Raw genomic sequence first — 18756 nt, forward strand, 5'->3', positions numbered from 1 at the left:
AACTACAATCTTTCTACAATAGTACCTCTTCTCAATTCAATCGGTGAGGTCTTGAGTCTATTGACTACCATGGTTCTTGCCGATGTTGTGTTATTTAGGGCTGGAGATGAAGCATGGCCCTTACTAGTGTACATCAGTCTTGTCATCTTACTTCCTATACTATCTACATCAGTCCGGAAGCATGGTCTGGTCTGTTCCAGGAGCAGCATGTAGTGGTCATTTACTGACAGTGTCTACCAGCGATACGTCATACACTATCCTTATCTAAGTTTGAGACGTTCAGTTGAGAAATGGAGTTTCTACTGGAAAGGCCCTTCCCTTATTCAGGCATCATATGATGCGGTTAGAAGACCTCCATGATATAGAAGAAATGAAGTAGCTAATATCTGAAAGGCCCACGGGAAACCGTTTATACTCGATGCTCCAGGCCGACGCCATACCCTCGTGTCTACGAAGCAGCATATCAAGGATCTTGATAATGCACCAAAGGATGTTCTTTCGTTACAGGCAGCAGCCAAAATCGTAGGTCATTTCTTATGCTGATGGCAAGCGGCTGACTTAGTGTAGATGTTACAACCCAAATATACCATGCATAGTTTCAACTGGCCTGATAAGAAAGGCCTTGATGGAGCTCCTTTGACTAGAACATTGCGAGCTTTCCTGAGACATGATCTTGGTAGGATCTTACCGAAAACACGCGTTCGGAACGAAATCCTTCTCAGGAACATGGTAGAGGAGAGCCAAGGACGACCATCTATTAGCCATGTTTTTCATACCCTTGTGGCAAGCACTCATTCGCTGGCCTTTTTTTCTGACGATCTTGGTGCGTAGTTGACCCAAGATATTCTTCATGATCTAGATTCAAGGGGTATTATGGACTAATGCAAGCTCACCCAAGTAGTCAACGATACAGAGTTCATGGACGCTGCCCTCGATTTCATCTTCAGGGTCATTTACATTGCCGAACCGCTTAATCTACTGCCAGAATTTTTACAACCGTTAGTGCGACTTTCCCCCCTACCTTCATAGAACTGATACATCTCCTCAGTATGATCGGTACTTTGGTGGGATGGATGTGTCCATCGCAGAAAGTAATGTTCGACAAAGTCCGAGCTCTGGCTCAGATACGCCTCGACGAGCGAGAGCAGGCATCCAGAGGTATCAAGGGGCCTGAACATGTGAGTATTCAGGTATTTACACAATTCAGTCTCTAACATACAGCCACACAGAGGGACTGTCTGCAGTGGGTGATCGAGCAAACCCATAAGCTACGGCCATGGTCAGCAGATAAAGTCGACCCATGGTCAGCAGAGCGAGTAACCCATGAGATGATTGCATTATGGTTTGGAGCAATGCACAGTGTCACTTCAGTAAGTTCCCACGCATGACTCAGCATCTCTTGAGTTCTTCAGTTATTCTCGTATTATGGAAGTCACTGATTCAACCAAACAGACTCTTAATTACGTCATACAAGACCTCTGTTTGCATTCAGAGTATGTAACACCTCTCCGGATGGAGCTCGAAAGTGCTGCCTTCAAGGCTTTTGAAGCAACAGGAGAGGGACTACCTCTGCTGGAGAGCTTTATTAAAGAGTCTCAGAGGATGAATCCTTTGGATTGTGGTCAGACGTCTGCCGTAGATCACAATATGCTCAGTTGGCTAACGACAGTAGTTGGAACTCGACGACTAGCCTTGAAGCCATTCACTTTCTCCGGCGGTCATCAGGTGAATGCTGGTGAATGGGTATGCACACCGTTGACACCAATGCTCAAGGACTCGGCCAAGTGGGCCCAACCCAACGAATTCAACGGCTTCCGTCATGTGAGTTCCGAAATACTCGATTCTTTGAAAGATCGTCATGTATATGGAAGTATACAAGCAGAGAGACCACTTCCAATCACCGACATTCGTGAATGGCAGACATGGGGCACGGGCAAAATGGCATGGTATGAGCTAATTCTCCTCACCGATTTCACTTTACTAACAATTTCTGAAGTCCAGGACGTTTCTATGCGAGTGCAATGATGAAGCAGATTCTCGGACTGATCATAACTGACTACGACTGCACGATGGAAAATGTGAATCAGAACCGCAACTTCTCTTGGCGGACTGTTTATATCCCAACGACTCCATGTATCACATTGAAGCAGAGGGCGCATTAGGCATGGATAGTGTAACTCTCAGTAGCCTCGAGCATCCGGCTGCTCGCTCCTTATCATTTGGACAGGGATCTGACATCTTGTGAACCGCCGTGCCTTTTCTCCTTTTGGGCCCAACGGTCAACAGGGGTTCTCAAGACTCACCAATCGTTTTGACCTCATTTTGTTGATCCGGCCTGCGCCCGGAGACACGTCAGCGATCGGTGAATAATGAAACTCCCTGTGTGGATTGTATTTTTAGAGAATTCTCGGATTTGGCCAAGCTCGCCTCATAATCTTACAGTTTGCTTTGTTGCATCTGTTGCATCCAGCTTCTCTAGTTGTTGTTATTGGCCACTCCAGTGAAAAGAAGTTGGAGCTGCTGCAAGACAGTATTGAGACGGCCAAGACATCTGGCTATGCAGGTATTGCCAGTCTTTGTGATGTGGGGTAAACACCATACCTTTGTCCGAGCTCTGATGAAAATGCTCTACGAAGGGCGATACCCGCACGTTTTAGGAAAAAGATCTGAAACCTATTCCGGAAGTTCACAGGCGTGCCGTGACGCCAAGAATGAACCAGGCGTAGCAATATTGCTTATTCGTCCTGTTCTACAATGCGGCACTGGCATCATCCGTCTAAGGCTGACATTAAGTTGCTGTCCAGTTGCATAGCCTTGTGACCAGACTGGGACTACGCCGTTAGTATGGTGTTGGTTGCCATATTAGTCCAAACAGACACACCACTAAAATTTATACCGTGAACTTGCCCTGTAAATACGGCATAGCAACAAAACTCTTGCTAGAATCACTTCGACTACCCACCACTCCTGTACATGCAATGCTTCCCAGCTTCTATTCTCACTCCCCATAGTTGCCTCCAGAACCCCAAAACTTAGAGATACTCATTTTCGACACGGCAATAGCGCACCATGGCTTCAGAATCCAGCGAGGTCATAAAGCCTCCTGGATCTGAGAATCAATCTACCAGTCCACTATCTTCTCCCCATGAGAACTCATCAGAGAAGCCTCTACCTCTGGATATCGAGACAAGTTCCAAGCTCATGGGGCTGGATACTAGCGAGTCTCAACCCACGTTTCAACACACTTGGCGCATTCGATGCATATTTGCAGTGCTCTGTATATTCTCCTTCCTTGGAGCGCTGGACAGTACCATTATAACCACCTCCCTCCTAACCATTATTCGGCAAATCGGCGGAGAGGAACAGCTCTATGTATGGGTTGCACATAGCTTTCTCTTCGCCTCAACAGCACCACAACCTATCTTTGGTCAGATCGCCGACATTTTCGGGCGTCGATATCCGTTCTTGGTGTGTATTACTTGCTTTGCCCTCGGAAGTGGCATTTCAGGAGGCGCCGGTAGTGCAGCGATGCTCATTGCTGGTCGTACGGTTCAGGGCTTGGGCACAGCAGGCCTATTTGTCCTCTCGGATATCATCATCTGTGACATCGTACCGCCAAGGTATCGAGGACCATACCTAAGCGCTGTTCTGTCTACTGCAGGGATAGGATCTACCATCGGTCCATCTATCGGCGGTGCCCTGGCAGAGTCAAGCTGGCGCTGGATCTTTTATATGAATCTCCCCATTTGCGGTGTTGGATTCCTCGGGACTCTGTTATTGATGAACATCGAAGAACACAGGCCACGACACATCACACTTCGACAAGTGGACTTTTTCGGGATGTCGCTATTCGTCGTCTCGATGATTGCTTTGTTCTACGGCCTCATTACTGGTGGTATCCAACACCCGTGGTCATCGTGGCGAGTCATTTTGCCACTCGTGCTAGGTACATGTGGCTGGATAGCATTCCACGTCTTTGAAGCAAGCCGGTTCTGTGGTATCCCGAGCGCGCCGCCCCGACTCTTTCTTACCCGTACCTCTGTCGCTGGATTCTTGATGGTATTTTTCAGCTCCGTTGTCTTTCAAGCAATCGCGTACTTTTTGCCGTTGTATTTCCAGGCAGTCAGACTTGCCTCACCACTCGACTCGGGCGTATACTTCCTGCCTTTCGCACTGTCCTTCATTGTTTTTGCAGGGTTCGCTGGCTGGTGTCTCTCGAAATGGGGATACTATGTTCCTCTCCACTATGCTGGATTCGGACTGCTGGCTATCGGGATGGGCCTCTTCTCTACGCTGACCCAGAGTTCGTCAACTGGATACTGGGTAGGGCTTCAGTTACTTCCATCTGCTGGTATAGCCTTTATCTTCACAGCAACACTGCCGAGTACCTTAGCTGCCCTTCCAGAAAAGGATGTCGCTGTTGCAACAGCAATGTACTCGTTCATCAGAGCATTCGGTCTCGTATGGGGGGTCACCCTCTCAGGGGTCGTATTTAATGGACAATTCGACGCAAATATCGGGCTGATCAGTGCTGACAACATCAGAACTCTGCTCAAGGGAGGTGCGGCGTACTCTTTCGGAGCAACTAGTGATCCGAACGCTGGAATCAGAGCGCTGGACGGCGCGATTCAGGGTCAAGTGCAGGAGGTTTACGTTAAAGCTCTTCGCGTTGTCTGGTTGGTCATAATGTCGATGGCACTTCTGGGTTTCGTGTGTGTTCCGATAGAGAGACAGCTTGAACTACGGACAGAATCTGAACCAACAACGTCATCAGATACGGCAGACTAAGAGTCGGCCAACACAAAAAATGCCCAAGATGGAGTTCGACTGGACGGATGGCCGATAACAACACTTGTCGTCCGTGTACAGGCTCACCTGGTATGTGCTATTTTGTGTAAGCATCTACAAACATATCTTGAACAGTCACTTTAAGTACCTTCTCAGCTCCATTTGTAACGTAAACTCGTAGAGACATCCAGTGCCTTTTGAGGTTTGACGCACTTGCGCCATCCGATGCGGACACACCATACCGTTAATAAATTCTTGCACCTCTGTATCTCTTCTCTTCCCTACCAAGTCCTTGCAATATTCCACAGTTCGATCTTTCTCCCAATAAGCACGACCTCCAATATCCATACACTCTACACACAGCTTGACACCAGCCCTCGCATCATTCACACGTGTTCTCAGCCCCTCCTCCTTGTCTAGGGCATCCATTATACCGGCGGTCTCTGTTTCCAGGGCCACATCATCGTCTTGCAAGTCTGTGTCCCGTCATCATGGCTGCAAATGCTTATGTTTCAGCTCATGATCTCAAATGCGAGCCTACTGCCACGTGGAAGAATCGCAAAAGCCCCGCGAGATGATATCCAATATGAAACAAATGCGTTGCTTTGTGAGCCGAAAAGGCTCTCACAGAGCATCATCGTGAGCAGAGCATGACCATTTTGGGTTCCCGCCTGATGGCATCTGTAGATGCATGCAAGAGTAGCAAGCTACCAGGAACGGAGACTGGGACGAGCATATTCTGATGTGAGATCACTCTAGTGCTAGTATGATAGCTGTGGGACAAAAATTTCATGGAGAGCTTCAACCCACTACTGCTTTAATGCATACTCAAGTGAGACTGAGACCTGGTGAGTTCGACACGCATGGCGATCCGCCATACAATTCACGGCTTCGTACCTTGGCCTGACTCAAGTTGCGTGTGGACAGTGTGGACCGGAGGTGTCCCAGAAGCGTTTTCAAGGCACGCGCGAGTGTGTAGAAGGTAAGGTACTTAGAAGATAGAAGGGCCAGAGCGTTGATAGATAAGGCAGACGACATAGCGGGCAGCTAAGCTCGACTTAAGGAGCTCAAGCGCCTCGAAACATCCATCCGAATCCCATGTTGCTGCACCTATGACAGTTGGAAACTCTGGGTTTTCAAGCAGATGCTGTGGCTACTTTCCCATAATTATCGTATCTTCAACTATCAGTCTATCGGGTTCCCATGGATGAGTCTAGCTTCCAGCTTGGCAAGCCTCACTGTGGATACGTGCGTGCTGATCATCCATATCGACTGACAAAGCAAGACAAGGCGAATGCCACGCGGCACGCACGACACGGATCCTAGTGGTAATCATCACATCGTCAGATCTCTGCGTATGACCACAGCAGGAGACCTATGTTGGATTCGGTTGATGACGCGAGCATCCATAGTGCGACACCCGCGTTGCCGCGTATCCTCAGAAGTTTGTGCAATCGTCGATGGAAAAGCAACAAGAGTGTTGTCAGCATGCGAAGCAAACACACTAAGACAGCCCCAGATCCGACGCGACAGCAGACCCGAGGATGCTCGTTACTTCGTATGTATCGTCACATCGCCACGTCCACGCTGCTGGGATACATTACCAAGCCGGTGGTTGGCCCTGTTGGTATAAATAGTGGAGATATCCATGGGTTGACAAGCCCGCAGCGACGATCTCTGCATATCACTTGTCACTACCCGACTAGTAGATCATCGAGATTCTGTGTTTTCGATGTCAATGGGCTGGGATTGTAGGAGTCGGACTTTGTAAGCTGATATATGTGTGTTTATATGCAGGAAGCGATCATCTAGCGATGGGTGATGACGGGGCATGCGTGCATGCTGGATCTGGTTGACGATCTATCCGAATAGGGCACGTTCTGTTCTATACTATATTGATTGACTACGTTGTGAAGCTTGAATCACCATCATCGTAATGTGCCGTAAGAATCGGTCTCGACATCAAGCCCCGGGTCTCACTGATGACAGTCTTGTCCGCCGCTTCTGCTGCAGCTCTATGGCCGACGGTGCCCACTTGACAGTTGACACTGATGTCGAATCGCTGTTCCACGACCCGATGTAAGCGGGGCTAACAGCTTGAGCTTGCTACTAAAGTACAAGACTAGTACGACCTATAAAGACTAGCTCAGCCGCAGATCGAGAGATCTGCAGATGAAGGTCGGCAAGCCTTCCAAGAGTGAGGTCAGTAGATCGTCGATGGTTCGCTGGGCAAGTTGGTGATAGAACGTGCGCTGTAGCTGTAGCATTGGTATCGGCATGGTATACTACAACGTGTTGATGTCGCTTCCAAAGCGTCGAGATGATGATAGTATGACGTTAAAGCACAGCCGTGTGAATAGAACCTCAAGTTATACTTACTGGTAGTCTTTCAGATGGCAGCCCGGTAAAATGCAGTAAGCATCAAGAGTGCAAAGCGATGTGGCGTAACTTTTTTTCTTCTGAGCAGTTCAGAAACCATTGTCATATAGTCATTATATAGGGTATCAATTCAGCTGCTCCAGCAGTATAAGCGCGCCCAATGCGCATACGGGAAACTTGACCGTTCCAAAAGTTTAAGTTTTCGCCCAGCTCTTGCCCGAGGGGCAATTACGAGTGTGAAGACCAGATGTCACATTGTAAGACTTGTGCTTCGCCTTTGCAATAACCTCTACAGGGCAACTCTCTTGTCCTCGGTCGTTGATACCACCTCAATAAGACAAATCAGTCCATGCACACGGCTGATACCGCTGCATGACGTGTATGGTCACTGCTAGGCAGACTAGCAAGCGGTACATGTGCTTGTATCAGGATGGGAATCCTGTGTTGTATGTTGATTGTGTTGCGCTCTTGTCCAGTTTGTAGATATATCTCCTCATCCGCCGTATCCGACGATGTCGGCACATCGTATACAGTAGTATAGATTCGAGCCGTAATTGATCATGCCGCGTGTGGAGCTGAAGATTGATTGCTGATGGCATCTTGAGCATCTAATAGGTATAGTGGGTTGAGTGTGAACAGGGTTCAAAGAGGTCTTAGAGGAGGTCGAAGCACCGGAGTTTGATGTGTTCGGTTGGTATGCAGCTGCGGTTTGCAGCTGCAGGACTTTGGAGACATCCATGCTATGGTCTTTTCGTAGAAAGGGACGGGATGTGGTGACAGGAGTATGTGGAAACGGCGAAGAGTGTTTTATTTGAAAGTCCACTGGTGTATCCGCAGGTATTGGAGGTTCCAGACCGTAGAAGTATGAAGCGGAGCGTCGATGCGTGTGAAAATAGCTCCGGGGCGTAATGTTATCTGAAGATGTGGAGGGTGTGAGGGGCGAAGAAATGGGGGAGCAAGTGGCAGTAGTAGCACTGGCGGTGTCTAGTTGGAGCAATGACATGGTGAAACTGTATGAGAAGGACGGACAGGTCAACTGTTTCGATGCCAATGAAATTGGGATTTTGAGGGCAGAGAATCAGGGGACAGGGAATAGGCTCTTGTATACTATGATGGTTAAGAAAGAGATCGTAGATTGAGCAATGCATTCCAGTGACAAGCCAATCAGAGCAGCGACTGAATGATATGGATTGGCTGGCCAAGCTGATGGATTCCCTGTCAGGCTTGATGGATTCGCCCGTAACTGCCCAATCGGGTGTTTCCAGTTGGAACCCGCAACAGTGCCTCCAAGTAGACCCCGATCGCTCGCGTAAACCACACCGAATATGATGACTCTAACCACTCCCATAGCTAATTAAATAAAGTACCTACTTTTTATCTACAATCTTAAGGACTACTTGGAGGTACTGTTGCCTAATGGCCACTCCTTAGAATTATGTTTCACGTATGTTTCCTCGGTTTTGACTAGGTAGCCTGCATAGGATCTCGTTTCATCATCATCAAGCTTGATCCTATAGTCTCCTAAGAGTACCAGCAGGCCAAGATAGGCTGCGCGATGCGTCAATGATCTTCACTTGTAAAAACATGCATGTAGCACATACCATAGTTATCTGCATTTATCAACGCGTTCTCCGCTGACTTCTCTATAACATTATTCCAATGGTATGCAGGAACATGATCGATTTCTAACTTATCTATTAGACGAAAATTTACCTCGGATTCATGAGACCTACTATCAAAATCTACAAGATGTGTAAACTCATGTAGTAGTGTTATGCTGGCAAGTCCATTCGGCCCAAGGAGTTTCTTCGTCCTAGTCGAATTCTTCGTCGTGTCTGAAAGCGGCGTATCTAACCAAAGATCGTTTACCGACTTCTCGATCGTCGTATATTCTGCATCACAATAAGGCGCGCATATAGTTATGGAATTATCCTTAGGGTGAGTCAGTGGCCCTATTTGTCCTTGAGAGATGTACGTGACAGCATAGTTGTCTCCTCTGTATTCTGGTCTGCATCTCGGCGTATTCTTCATCCAGAATTGGGGTACACGAGATCCGTAGAGCATGATACTGGTCTCGGGTGACATATCAAACCATTCATTCTCAAGAAATTGCCAGCGTTGATCTCCGTCACAATAAATATGCGTGTTGGCCTCTCTTACGTCTTTGGGCTGTGCGGAACCAATGCCGCCCATAACACTTAAAACTTCGTTCCACGCAGCTCCTGACTTGTGTTCAATTTTAAAGATACGGGATAGGAGTTTTTGAATGTCGGCATCGTTGGCCCACATGCGATCGTAAACTCGCCTTGCCATGTGTATTGCTTCCTTGATAGCTTCAGTCATAGCTGGCTTTTCGGTACATGTGGGGTGGACATGGTAGTATACTATAGCAAATGAGGGGAGAGGAAAAAGAGAAGTAAGCATTGTTAGTAATGTTAAAGAAACCATATTATGTATACTCGAACCTAACTTGGAATCTGGGCAAAGGTATCGACTCTATACTATAACACCTGTTTATATATTCCACTATGGGCCCGTGGATCAATAAATCTTAGACTATGAATCCTTTTAATTTATATATAGTACTCGATATAAGACGATGATCGCAAGGAAGCACAGGGGAAAGGATGTTCCAGTAATCCTTTGAACGGGTATCCGTATTCTTTGATCCATTTTATTTTAACGCTGTGGGGCTATGTAGTCTTGGGTCTCTTCCCTGTAGCGGAACACGAAATGTCACCTCTGGAGGCCCATGTGAGAATGGGATGTGGATTAAGTGGCGATTTATCCGTCTGTAACATTTTTAGCTCAACTGTAAGCACATCTCCCACGCGTGTCCCACCCTTATCTTTGAGCATTGATAAATCCCAAATCCCGCAAGTATGTCGATGCCTGTAGAAGTGCTCGAGACCGGGTTGTCGTACGAGAGAGTTGTAGAATTGCAACCATGCCTCGTTCGGTTTCAATGCGCTGGTCTCCAAGCGGCACCCGCTTATGTTAATTAGAGTCGCAAAGGCTTTGCAAAGATGAAATTTATTGTCGCGCTGGTGTAAGCAGTTTAGACTCGAAACCTAGCATCTTACCGAACACCTCCCATATCGTGCTTAGGTCGAAGTCATAGACACGTGTCTCGCTCAGGGGCCTGCCATATCTTATATACCTGTAAGAAGCGGAGAAGAGGGGCGGGCGAGTCGAAGAGCAGCGGCGCTCTAAGGGCATCTTCGATAGGGAACCATCACAACAGCTCGTTGGGACCTGCAAAGGAATAATCATATATGGCATGTCTACTCTTGATGGTGTACTCAAAACAACGCATCTGTCAAATATGTAAGCCGCGTTTACTTTATATCGTTTAGGATTATGTCCGAGGATCTATGCTCCCAACATAAATACGCGCACTTCAACTAGGGTCAAAATTGCCTCAACATCGAAACTCACGCTGAAGCGCCGCACCTACCATTTGATTTATTTAATACTTATTCGTACAATTAGTAGCGTAGCATAATTAATATTAGTTAAGCAAAAGCGCTATGGTAATACATAATTCGTAGAGCGTAGAATGGCGTGTCAAGCTAAAAGGCGGAACGTAGGGGGTTCTAAAAAGGAAAAAAAAAAGGCAAAAGCCAAGGGGGTTCGGAAAGTTCTTAACAAAAAGTACGAGAAGGGAGTTCACAAAGTTTAGGAAAAAAGAAAAAGTTAAAGCAAGGGGGTACTGGGGGTCGAACCCAGAACCTCTTGATGTCGAAATGATCGTAGTCAAGCACTCTGCCATTGAGCCATACCCCCATTTGATATTAGTATCTAATTCAAAACATTTATATTCTCTTTTCATTGTGCCCTTGTTGAGCGTTCTAGGCTATCAGAGCGAAGAAAGAGTGACAGCGCAATCATGACATTGCGGGTTTGCAAGCTGACCCATCTTTTCGCGCTGCTATTATCTAGGGAATGTTTGCATACGATATCGCACTGGTCTCCTTTATCTCATAGATTGATTGTAGGCATCGGTGATGAAGATGCTAGCACAATGGTATTTGTGTGGATAGGGTTTTCCACGTCATGTTGAAAGTCTGCCTACTTTCGACCTAGCAAAAGTGTACGTATATAGGTACAGGGCAATAGTTTGACCATCCTAGAAGGGAAACTGGAATTGACAGTGCAGCGTGTCCATAGTGTAGTGACATTCCAACACAAACTGCGCATGGGTGAAGATGTTGCCTTTGAAGCAACAAAAACCTTCGACTATGATTCCATTATGATGATATACAAAAGGTATAGATAACTGTATCTAGAGAAATACCAGCGAGGCATCAAAGAGCTAAGTCTCAGTCATAATGGAAACCAAGACTCGCACTTCATATTGAGACGCGATGGAAGCTTTCAACCGGGCGAAAAGCTCACTACAACGTCCCGTAGATTTTCTAAGCCTTGACTTTGAATGCCGGGCTAGTGGCGGAGAACAGCCCATCGCGGTGGTGGCTCCGATGCAAGCCCATGCCATCGCGGGGGTTGGTTCAGTCGAACTTCCGAAGTCTGGTTCAAACAATGCAGATATGTCAGTGTCTCACGCGGGGGGCGTGTCTGGTAGGTGATTTACTTGTGCGTTGGATCGCGCGGTAGGAGCATGTGTACAGACGTTTGGGGCCTCACTGTGGGGAAAGTCACTTTTAATCGCATTGGTGTACGGGATTCCAGGCAAGGTCCAGACCACACGATCAACATACGCATACTTGGCAAATGAGTCCTATACAGTATCTCGAGGAAGCTAAACTCAGTGGGGAGGCCGTCTTTCGTCTTTGTGCATTGTCCAACATCATGACAACCATAGTTCGGTCTCGAGACTGTGAGTAAAGCTTACACTTAGAGCAGATAACATCCGAGAAGCAAATAACTCAGTACTGTAGTGTTAGTCCTACACTACGTACGCACCTGTACATACCCAAACTACAAACGCGTACTGTCCCCTGGCATATGGGAACTATGCGTGTGTGCCTTATGGATCGTCAAATGAGGGGCATTCAGGAGAGATACATCGTGATATACACTAATTAGAGAGATAAAACACAGCCTGATGTGTCTATCAAGGATAATAACTGAGTCGATTGTTGGATACGAACTCAGAACAGAACCTAATGGGCCGATAACCGTCCTGTTGTATCATTCCTGCCCAGTCCAAGCGATTAAGGTTTAGCGTGATTTGGGCTAATTTCCTCCCAACCTTACCTTGGAGCGAGGCGTTGGCGGCTGCCTCCCCTTATTGCGAGCCAACCTCCAAGCCAGACACACCCACACACCCGCAGAGCTTCAACTCCATCTACAAGCTCACTCGACCTCAACTACGCAGTCAGCGACCATTTCCGCAATCTCCAATCCATCTACAGGCAGCTGTGTGCACACATATTGGCTCGCTGGCGGACAAGAATTTGGCCAGCTCCCCGGCATTGGCATTCCACCTTCCAACCGTCTCTCTCCATCACACCGACTCCTCTAGCCCACGTCTATCGCGCGCCAACAGACCCTCTGGGTATTGCACTGCTGTGTATAACGGCTTAATCCTAGTCTGAGCTGTCCTCGACCGAACCTCGAAGTTGTTCTAGCAAGATGATGTCAACCCCGTACGAGATTCGAACAGGCGACACCGGCAAGAGTAAGAAGCAAAGCATGGCAGAGTTAAAGCTACGTCGGTTGACGGAGCTCAACACAAGACTCAAGGAGGACCTGGAGAGAAGGAGAATACCTGTCTCAGAAGCTGCGATCGAGTAAGACATCACCTTGACGAGAGCTATCGCGTATCCGTTTTCGTTGCTGACACTGTTTACGTACAGTTTGATTGCATTTACCGACAAAGAACCCAAAGACTTCATGGTACCTTCACGATGGGGAACGGTGAGCACGTCGCGATGATCAGCTTCGTGGGTGAAGTCTAATTCAATCCCAGGTCGATAAGAAAGAAGACCCGTATGCTCCGCAACAGTCTAGCGGTTGCTGTATTGTCATGTAATTCTACACACGATACCTCTTCCTCATCCACACGATATACCTCTACCGTATCTGCGCGTTTTGTCACATAAGCTCACACCACGGCCGTCCTTCACCAACCACTTCCTTCACTTCTCGGACGCCCTCAACGTCATCTAAATTTAATACCGAACCTCCACCACCCATGACAACTCTGGTATCTAACATACGCATCCATATTTTCCCAACGACGAAACTATTTCCTGCCGATCTGACAGCGTGGCCATTATCAGTAGGCGATACGACATCGACCACAACTCTGGTCCATCATCATAGCAATTTCCTTGCACGAGAGAGTTAGCGAGGTAATTTGGGAACACAAGGGCAACGACTAAAACGTATGGCTGTCGGTGACTGGTCCTGTATCTATCTAGCACAGCGGCGCATGTGGACTGTTTACATTGAAAACGACGACGGATGCACCCTGGAAGGCCGGATGAAGCACTCTACACTTGCAGTCTTTTAACGACTCAAATGGACTGCTGTGATGTCTTGCGCTTTTGAAGAGACAATGAGCTTGAGTAATTACATGTTGTTATGTTGATCATGTGCCAATTGATACTTGCGTCCCGTGTTTTCGAAGGTGGCCATTTGTTGACAAGGTGCAGCGACTAAAATATTTATACATTGTCGTCTTGGTGTACAACCTATCGGTCTACGTATTCCAGCAACGGAATCGACGAGAGGAAACGCAACAGCTGCACATGGCTTACGCCGACACAGCCACCCGCGCACACGAAGAGATGTGTGATGAGGCACACAATACGAGGTTATATTATCTAGATGTGATATCGGTGCGCCTTTACTAGAAGAACTGATAGAGTCACTGATGTGTCTCTCTACTGATAGTTATTAGCAGTAATTATCCTGACATGTGGGAATAGCTGGGAAGTGAGCATGGAAAAGGCAGCTGAAGTTGGCGCACGCCCTGATGGATTTAGCGAGGGGCGTTAGCTGCCCTTGCTAATGCTGCTGGGGCCTTAGGGATCTGTAGCATATGGACTCCAAGTTCTAGGTCACTAGTCACTACTGCGTGGGGACTGGGACAGCGATCTGTCGGATAGCTTGCGCAGGCGATATGCAGAGCGGGATAATCAGTGGGATGATGGGATGCGGCTAGAAAGGAGTTGCATCATGTAGATGTGTATTCGTATTCGGTCACGGTTCCATGTTCTGTTCTAGAGGGTTTCTTGGTTCCGAGCACGGCGAAGAGGTTGTGAAGTTGTGACACACGAAGAGCCTCGGCATATCTAGCTGGCCGAGAACAGACGAATTCGAACCTGGCGTCTGTCAGGTAGTGCCATCATGGCGGTTTGGTATTTGGCGTGCGTTGCTGTTGGACATGTCAGGATGAGGATCAGAAACGCATTTCATCGGATGGGAAGGCTGACTGGATAAAGGGACGAATAGCACATATATCACTCTGTGCATAGCAATTATGCATATACAGGTGTGCGGTATGCAGGTACCTCAACTAATAATCGGATCTGGGAGATCTTCGTTCCATATTAATATATGTGTGAGAGCCAGATAATATCTCTGTATCGATTTTCGCTCTGTTTACTGTACCGGTAGGCTGCCGGCCAGCTTCCAGATCGCAACGGTCCAGCCTGCATGCACCCCAGGCTTCATATGAGTGGGATCCCGAGATCTCGTCACCAATCCCACCCAGAAGGTCATGGCTACCCCATTGAATGTCTAACTTTGGGAAAGACCACAGTGGATCGATATTTGGGAGTGAGGCGTCTATCTTTGTATCATTCCGCACGTCTCAATCACTCGAGTTGAGCTTCTCTGTTTGTATAATTACTGTTGAATGTACATCTTTCTGCTGCAAAGTCGCCCTCACGACAAGCAGAAGTACTGAACCGCATCGGACAGAGATGGATGGGGTCATCATGGGTCGCTCGTCAGGTCTAACCCTAGAACGCACAGAGGCGCCACAATTCATACTTACGCAACCACTGGAGCCCACGAATGAAAAGGTTCGCTGGGCAGCAAGTCAGCCATTGTGTGCAGCTGAGCAGGGAACCTTTCAACATCGTCTCTTTCTCATCCCACGCCCTTGAGCAACGGCGTGGGGCTAGCAGCATCACTCTATGAGTAAATCACACTCGTGAACACATCATCTGAATTATTATGTTGTTTGAGACATTTGACTGCATTGCCTACTACCTCCGCTTCTCACAATCAAGCAACCTTCTACCGCACGAAGGTATCCCATAAATTGGCGCAGACAAAACCTCGCAACAGCTATGCATTCTCTATCACTTGTGTAGCTTGAAAACATCTGTAACGATAGAGATTTGAAGGAGGCGAGGCTCATCTTAGCGATAGTCCAGCGTGCGCCGCCGGGTCAGACAAGAGCCAGTGGGTAATTAACAGTCAGTCGTAGGCGGTCTTCACACAGTTCCACCGCGGATAGTATTGGGGGTGTTTTGATGCCTAAATTAGAGCTATTCCCGTCTACTGCTCCACCTGGAGCCCTGGAATCCTTTGCGCGCTCTCTAAAATCTACTGCTGCTCAGCTTTCACTCTGCCCGCTCTGCTACGTCAAGCGATTTTGCTTCCCTCTCACGATCGATTTGGGATTCTTCATAACATTTGACATTGGACGCAGGAGATTCTCCACCCTCGCAAGCCTCCGAAATCTCCTCAGCCCTGCCTCTCGCTTGTATGCGACGACCACGCAGACGTCCTGCACATCTTGGAACCCCGCGCTCTTAGAAGGGCTTGGGCGCAAAAAAAGTACCTTGCGCCTCCCTCCCCCCTCTATTGGCCAATATCCCACCTGCTTCTGTTCGAATCTCGTCCTCACCCCAACACTGGTGTCGACATCACCACTGGGCGTTCACAGACTCCTGCTCCCTCCAAACGCTTTCCTACTATGAATGATCAGGAGGGTGCACAATGGTCTGCTTCTCATCAAGAGTTCGATTCCATGGCGCAACAAGTCCCGGATCACGACTTTGCCAATTTTCTCGACTTAGGCGATCTGGGCGACCTCGAGTTTAGTTTCGATAGCAATGGCGCTCCTATTCGCGAGCCTAGTCAGCAGCTCAATGAGCTTCCTGATGGTATGCATATGCTTCATATGGGTTCAGACGTGCACTCCACTCAGACACAGATAGCAAACGTGCACCAGCAACATGTACAGCAATTTCGCCCGGCGCAGCACTCGATTTCACAGCCAGACCCCTCTGACGGTATTTACGATATGAAGTACGGCTTAGGAATGAATTTATATACCAATTCACAGTCACAATTTGGATATCAAGCAGATCAACAGCGCTTTGTCTCACACTCAGCTATCCCGCCTACTCCCAACAGTCTAGAGATCCACGCAGGCGCGCGATACGTCCAGCAGTACCAGCCGCAGCAGCATGCACATCAACAGCATACGGATCCCCAAAAGCAGACTCCCTACCAACTCAGAAATGATGATGCTGTAAGTATTTGGCACGACATGGCACCGTGTAATGTTGATTGGGAATATAGGCCTCACTTACCCCGCTTGTATCACCAGCTGTTACACCTCAAGAGGCCGCTTTTCGAGTGCAACAAGATTTTACCGTACCAGGCGCATACTTCAGCCCTCTGACTTCGCCGGCGCTTGAGGCGCAGAGGAAACGACACCACGTTAACCAACACACACCTGGAACTTCTGCAAGCTCAGCTGCGACTTCACCTATAGATACAGACGTGGACATGTTGGATCATGTAACCCAGGACACTGCGAGACAAGTAAGATATAGCACAGGTAACAATAGAAGAAATGGGCCCCGCTCGGCGACTTCGGCGTCAAAAGTAAGGCAATCGCCGATTCAACGAGCGAGACGGAAATCGAAGCCGTCGTCAAATATAACACCGAAAGAGATAGTAATGTTGAAAGAAGCTGAGGCAGCACAAGCTGGGGATTTACGACGACAGCGAGCCTCTGGATACGGGCTAGATGTACCACATCCCAGCCAAGAAGCCTCAGACGCTTCCATCTCTCCAGAACCCCTGACGGAATCATTGATGGGTCCGCCCCCCAGACCTGCATCATTAACACAATCGCCAAACATTTTGGGTAACAACATGAGCGGGCACAATCATGGGGTAGCACCTGCTACACCTGCTTCGCTCATGCGCCTCCAGAACGCTCCCGAAGAAAACTCCCCAAACATACAACCAAACGGCCGCTCCGCTCCGGGATGCCCCCCTATTCTCGAAGATCTGAATCTACCTGAAGCAGCTCAAAGGCCAGTCGTATTGCGCGATCCTTCTCATAATGGTGCCTTGACTCCTCGAGCAATGGCTAGGAAAACCCCGAAGCTTGGCCCTCGTATGACCCCTTCTGCTGGCGCAGCACTTTCAGGTAGACCCAGCCCCTCGCTCTCTGCCATGGCCTCTCCAACCACACCCATTACACACAGCCCTGGGATGGGCCGAAAACTCGACGCAAAGGGCAGAACCAGCAAGAAACGGAACAGTACGTCAAGTACACTCGTAAGCCCAGCATTACGACCCAAGATAAGTCCAAGTATCAAGCCTTTGCTTCCTGAAGGCTGTACGTACTGCACATCTGCCGCTATCTGTGTCACTGTGCTAATAACATTTCTAGCCCAGGGCATGACAGATGACCAGCATGCCCTCCTGTTGGCCTCAAAATCAAATTACCAGAATATCTTGGAAGGCACACACGTACCGGGAGTCAACTACCCTGAAGCTCTTTCAACCAACCTGACGTCGAAACGAACGTCTCACAAGATTGCCGAACAGGGTCGCCGTAACCGTATCAACACGGCCCTGCTAGAAATGCAATCACTCTTGCCCTCACCTGTCGTATCGAAGAACAACAGTAAATCGCCTGGAAACGACGCCAAGTCCACCGAAGAGGAACTTGAGACTCCTGAGGCCAACAGCAAATCCAACAGTGGGAGTGCGGCTGCTCAGAGCAGCTCGAAAGCTGCAACTGTCGAGCAAGCTATTGATTATATCCGAACGCTACAAAAGGAAAGGGCAGATGTAGACAAGGAACTGGAAGTATTAAGACAGAAAGTGAAATTGCTGGAAAGTGAGTCAAGGACAGTGAGCGATGGTAGCCAAGGCGGTTGATCCGGCGATTCTTCTAGTGGGCTGCCGGGTCGGCGGACTTTCTGGTTCCTGCGGGAAGTATTGATTCCAGAAAGACTTAATCGGCTGGCACGAGCATAAAGGAGTTTACGCGTCCTAACATCTGTTTGTTAAACACAGTACACACGAGCGATGAGGTTGTCACACGAACGCTGCTTTCGTCGCATAAGATTTTTTATGGTAATATGGTATGTTTGAACCATTCATGTTGTTCAGGTAGAAGCATAGCAACTGTTGTAGCCTCGTAGACGGTAGAGTGTTGGAGCGCATGTTTTCTATTCGATAAAGGGGACTAGCGTCATATGTACCCACATTTGGGAGAGGATGTTTGAGCAGGGAGTGACTACAGCCAGACAGACCTGTCAATCCGGCGACTTTGGTCAAAAAATTGATTTATCACACCCAATACTTAGCATTTGTAATGCTGTCCCACTTCCTGCACCCTGTGCCATGGGT

General features: G+C 48.2%; 6 protein-coding genes and 1 non-coding gene across 7 annotated transcripts; 4 read left to right on the plus strand and 3 right to left on the minus strand.

The window, feature by feature from the left end:
• Positions 1–246: 246 nt before the first annotated feature.
• On the plus strand, positions 247–2400 carry EJ05DRAFT_517752 (cytochrome P450; the record flags this gene model as incomplete). Its single annotated transcript, XM_033748683.1, has 9 exons — positions 247–342; positions 394–522; positions 568–823; positions 902–998; positions 1049–1178; positions 1230–1370; positions 1453–1618; positions 1670–1946; positions 1997–2400. Coding segments are annotated over 9 exons (1458 nt in total), but the record flags the coding sequence as incomplete, so codon positions are not given.
• Positions 2401–3201: 801 nt separating this feature from the next.
• Positions 3202–4788, plus strand: EJ05DRAFT_493592 (MFS general substrate transporter; the record flags this gene model as incomplete). Its single annotated transcript, XM_033746132.1, has 1 exon — positions 3202–4788. One exon carries the CDS (start codon positions 3202–3204, stop codon positions 4786–4788), a length of 1587 nt encoding a protein of 528 aa, XP_033598781.1.
• Positions 4789–7660: 2872 nt separating this feature from the next.
• On the minus strand, positions 7661–8170 carry EJ05DRAFT_501830 (uncharacterized protein; the record flags this gene model as incomplete). The annotated part of the gene is made up of 1 exon (XM_033747164.1): positions 7661–8170. The coding sequence occupies one exon, from the start codon at positions 8168–8170 to the stop codon at positions 7661–7663; it is 510 nt and encodes a 169-aa protein (XP_033598782.1).
• A 282-nt stretch (positions 8171–8452) lies between these two features.
• Positions 8453–9642, minus strand: EJ05DRAFT_512011 (uncharacterized protein). The gene is made up of 3 exons (XM_033748296.1): positions 8901–9642; positions 8769–8852; positions 8453–8715 (listed from the first exon to the last, which is right to left on the minus strand). The coding sequence occupies exons 1-3, from the start codon at positions 9613–9615 to the stop codon at positions 8561–8563; spliced, it is 954 nt and encodes a 317-aa protein (XP_033598783.1). The 5' UTR covers positions 9616–9642; the 3' UTR covers positions 8453–8560.
• A 1229-nt stretch (positions 9643–10871) lies between these two features.
• Positions 10872–10953, minus strand: EJ05DRAFT_t58. The gene has a single exon. It is a non-coding gene; the product is annotated as a tRNA-Arg (tRNA).
• Positions 10954–12768: 1815 nt separating this feature from the next.
• EJ05DRAFT_441103 (uncharacterized protein) lies at positions 12769–13165 on the plus strand (the record flags this gene model as incomplete). Its single annotated transcript, XM_033741968.1, has 3 exons — positions 12769–12923; positions 12990–13050; positions 13103–13165. The coding sequence occupies 3 exons, from the start codon at positions 12769–12771 to the stop codon at positions 13163–13165; spliced, it is 279 nt and encodes a 92-aa protein (XP_033598784.1).
• A 2507-nt stretch (positions 13166–15672) lies between these two features.
• On the plus strand, positions 15673–18715 carry EJ05DRAFT_477505 (uncharacterized protein). The gene is made up of 3 exons (XM_033744263.1): positions 15673–16630; positions 16681–17734; positions 17789–18715. The coding sequence occupies exons 1-3, from the start codon at positions 16124–16126 to the stop codon at positions 18280–18282; spliced, it is 2055 nt and encodes a 684-aa protein (XP_033598785.1). The 5' UTR covers positions 15673–16123; the 3' UTR covers positions 18283–18715.
• Positions 18716–18756: the final 41 nt, after the last annotated feature.

The sequence above is a fragment of the Pseudovirgaria hyperparasitica genome (assembly GCF_010093815.1).
Source record: "Pseudovirgaria hyperparasitica strain CBS 121739 unplaced genomic scaffold EJ05scaffold_11, whole genome shotgun sequence".
Taxonomy (NCBI): domain Eukaryota; kingdom Fungi; phylum Ascomycota; class Dothideomycetes; order Acrospermales; family Acrospermaceae; genus Pseudovirgaria; species Pseudovirgaria hyperparasitica.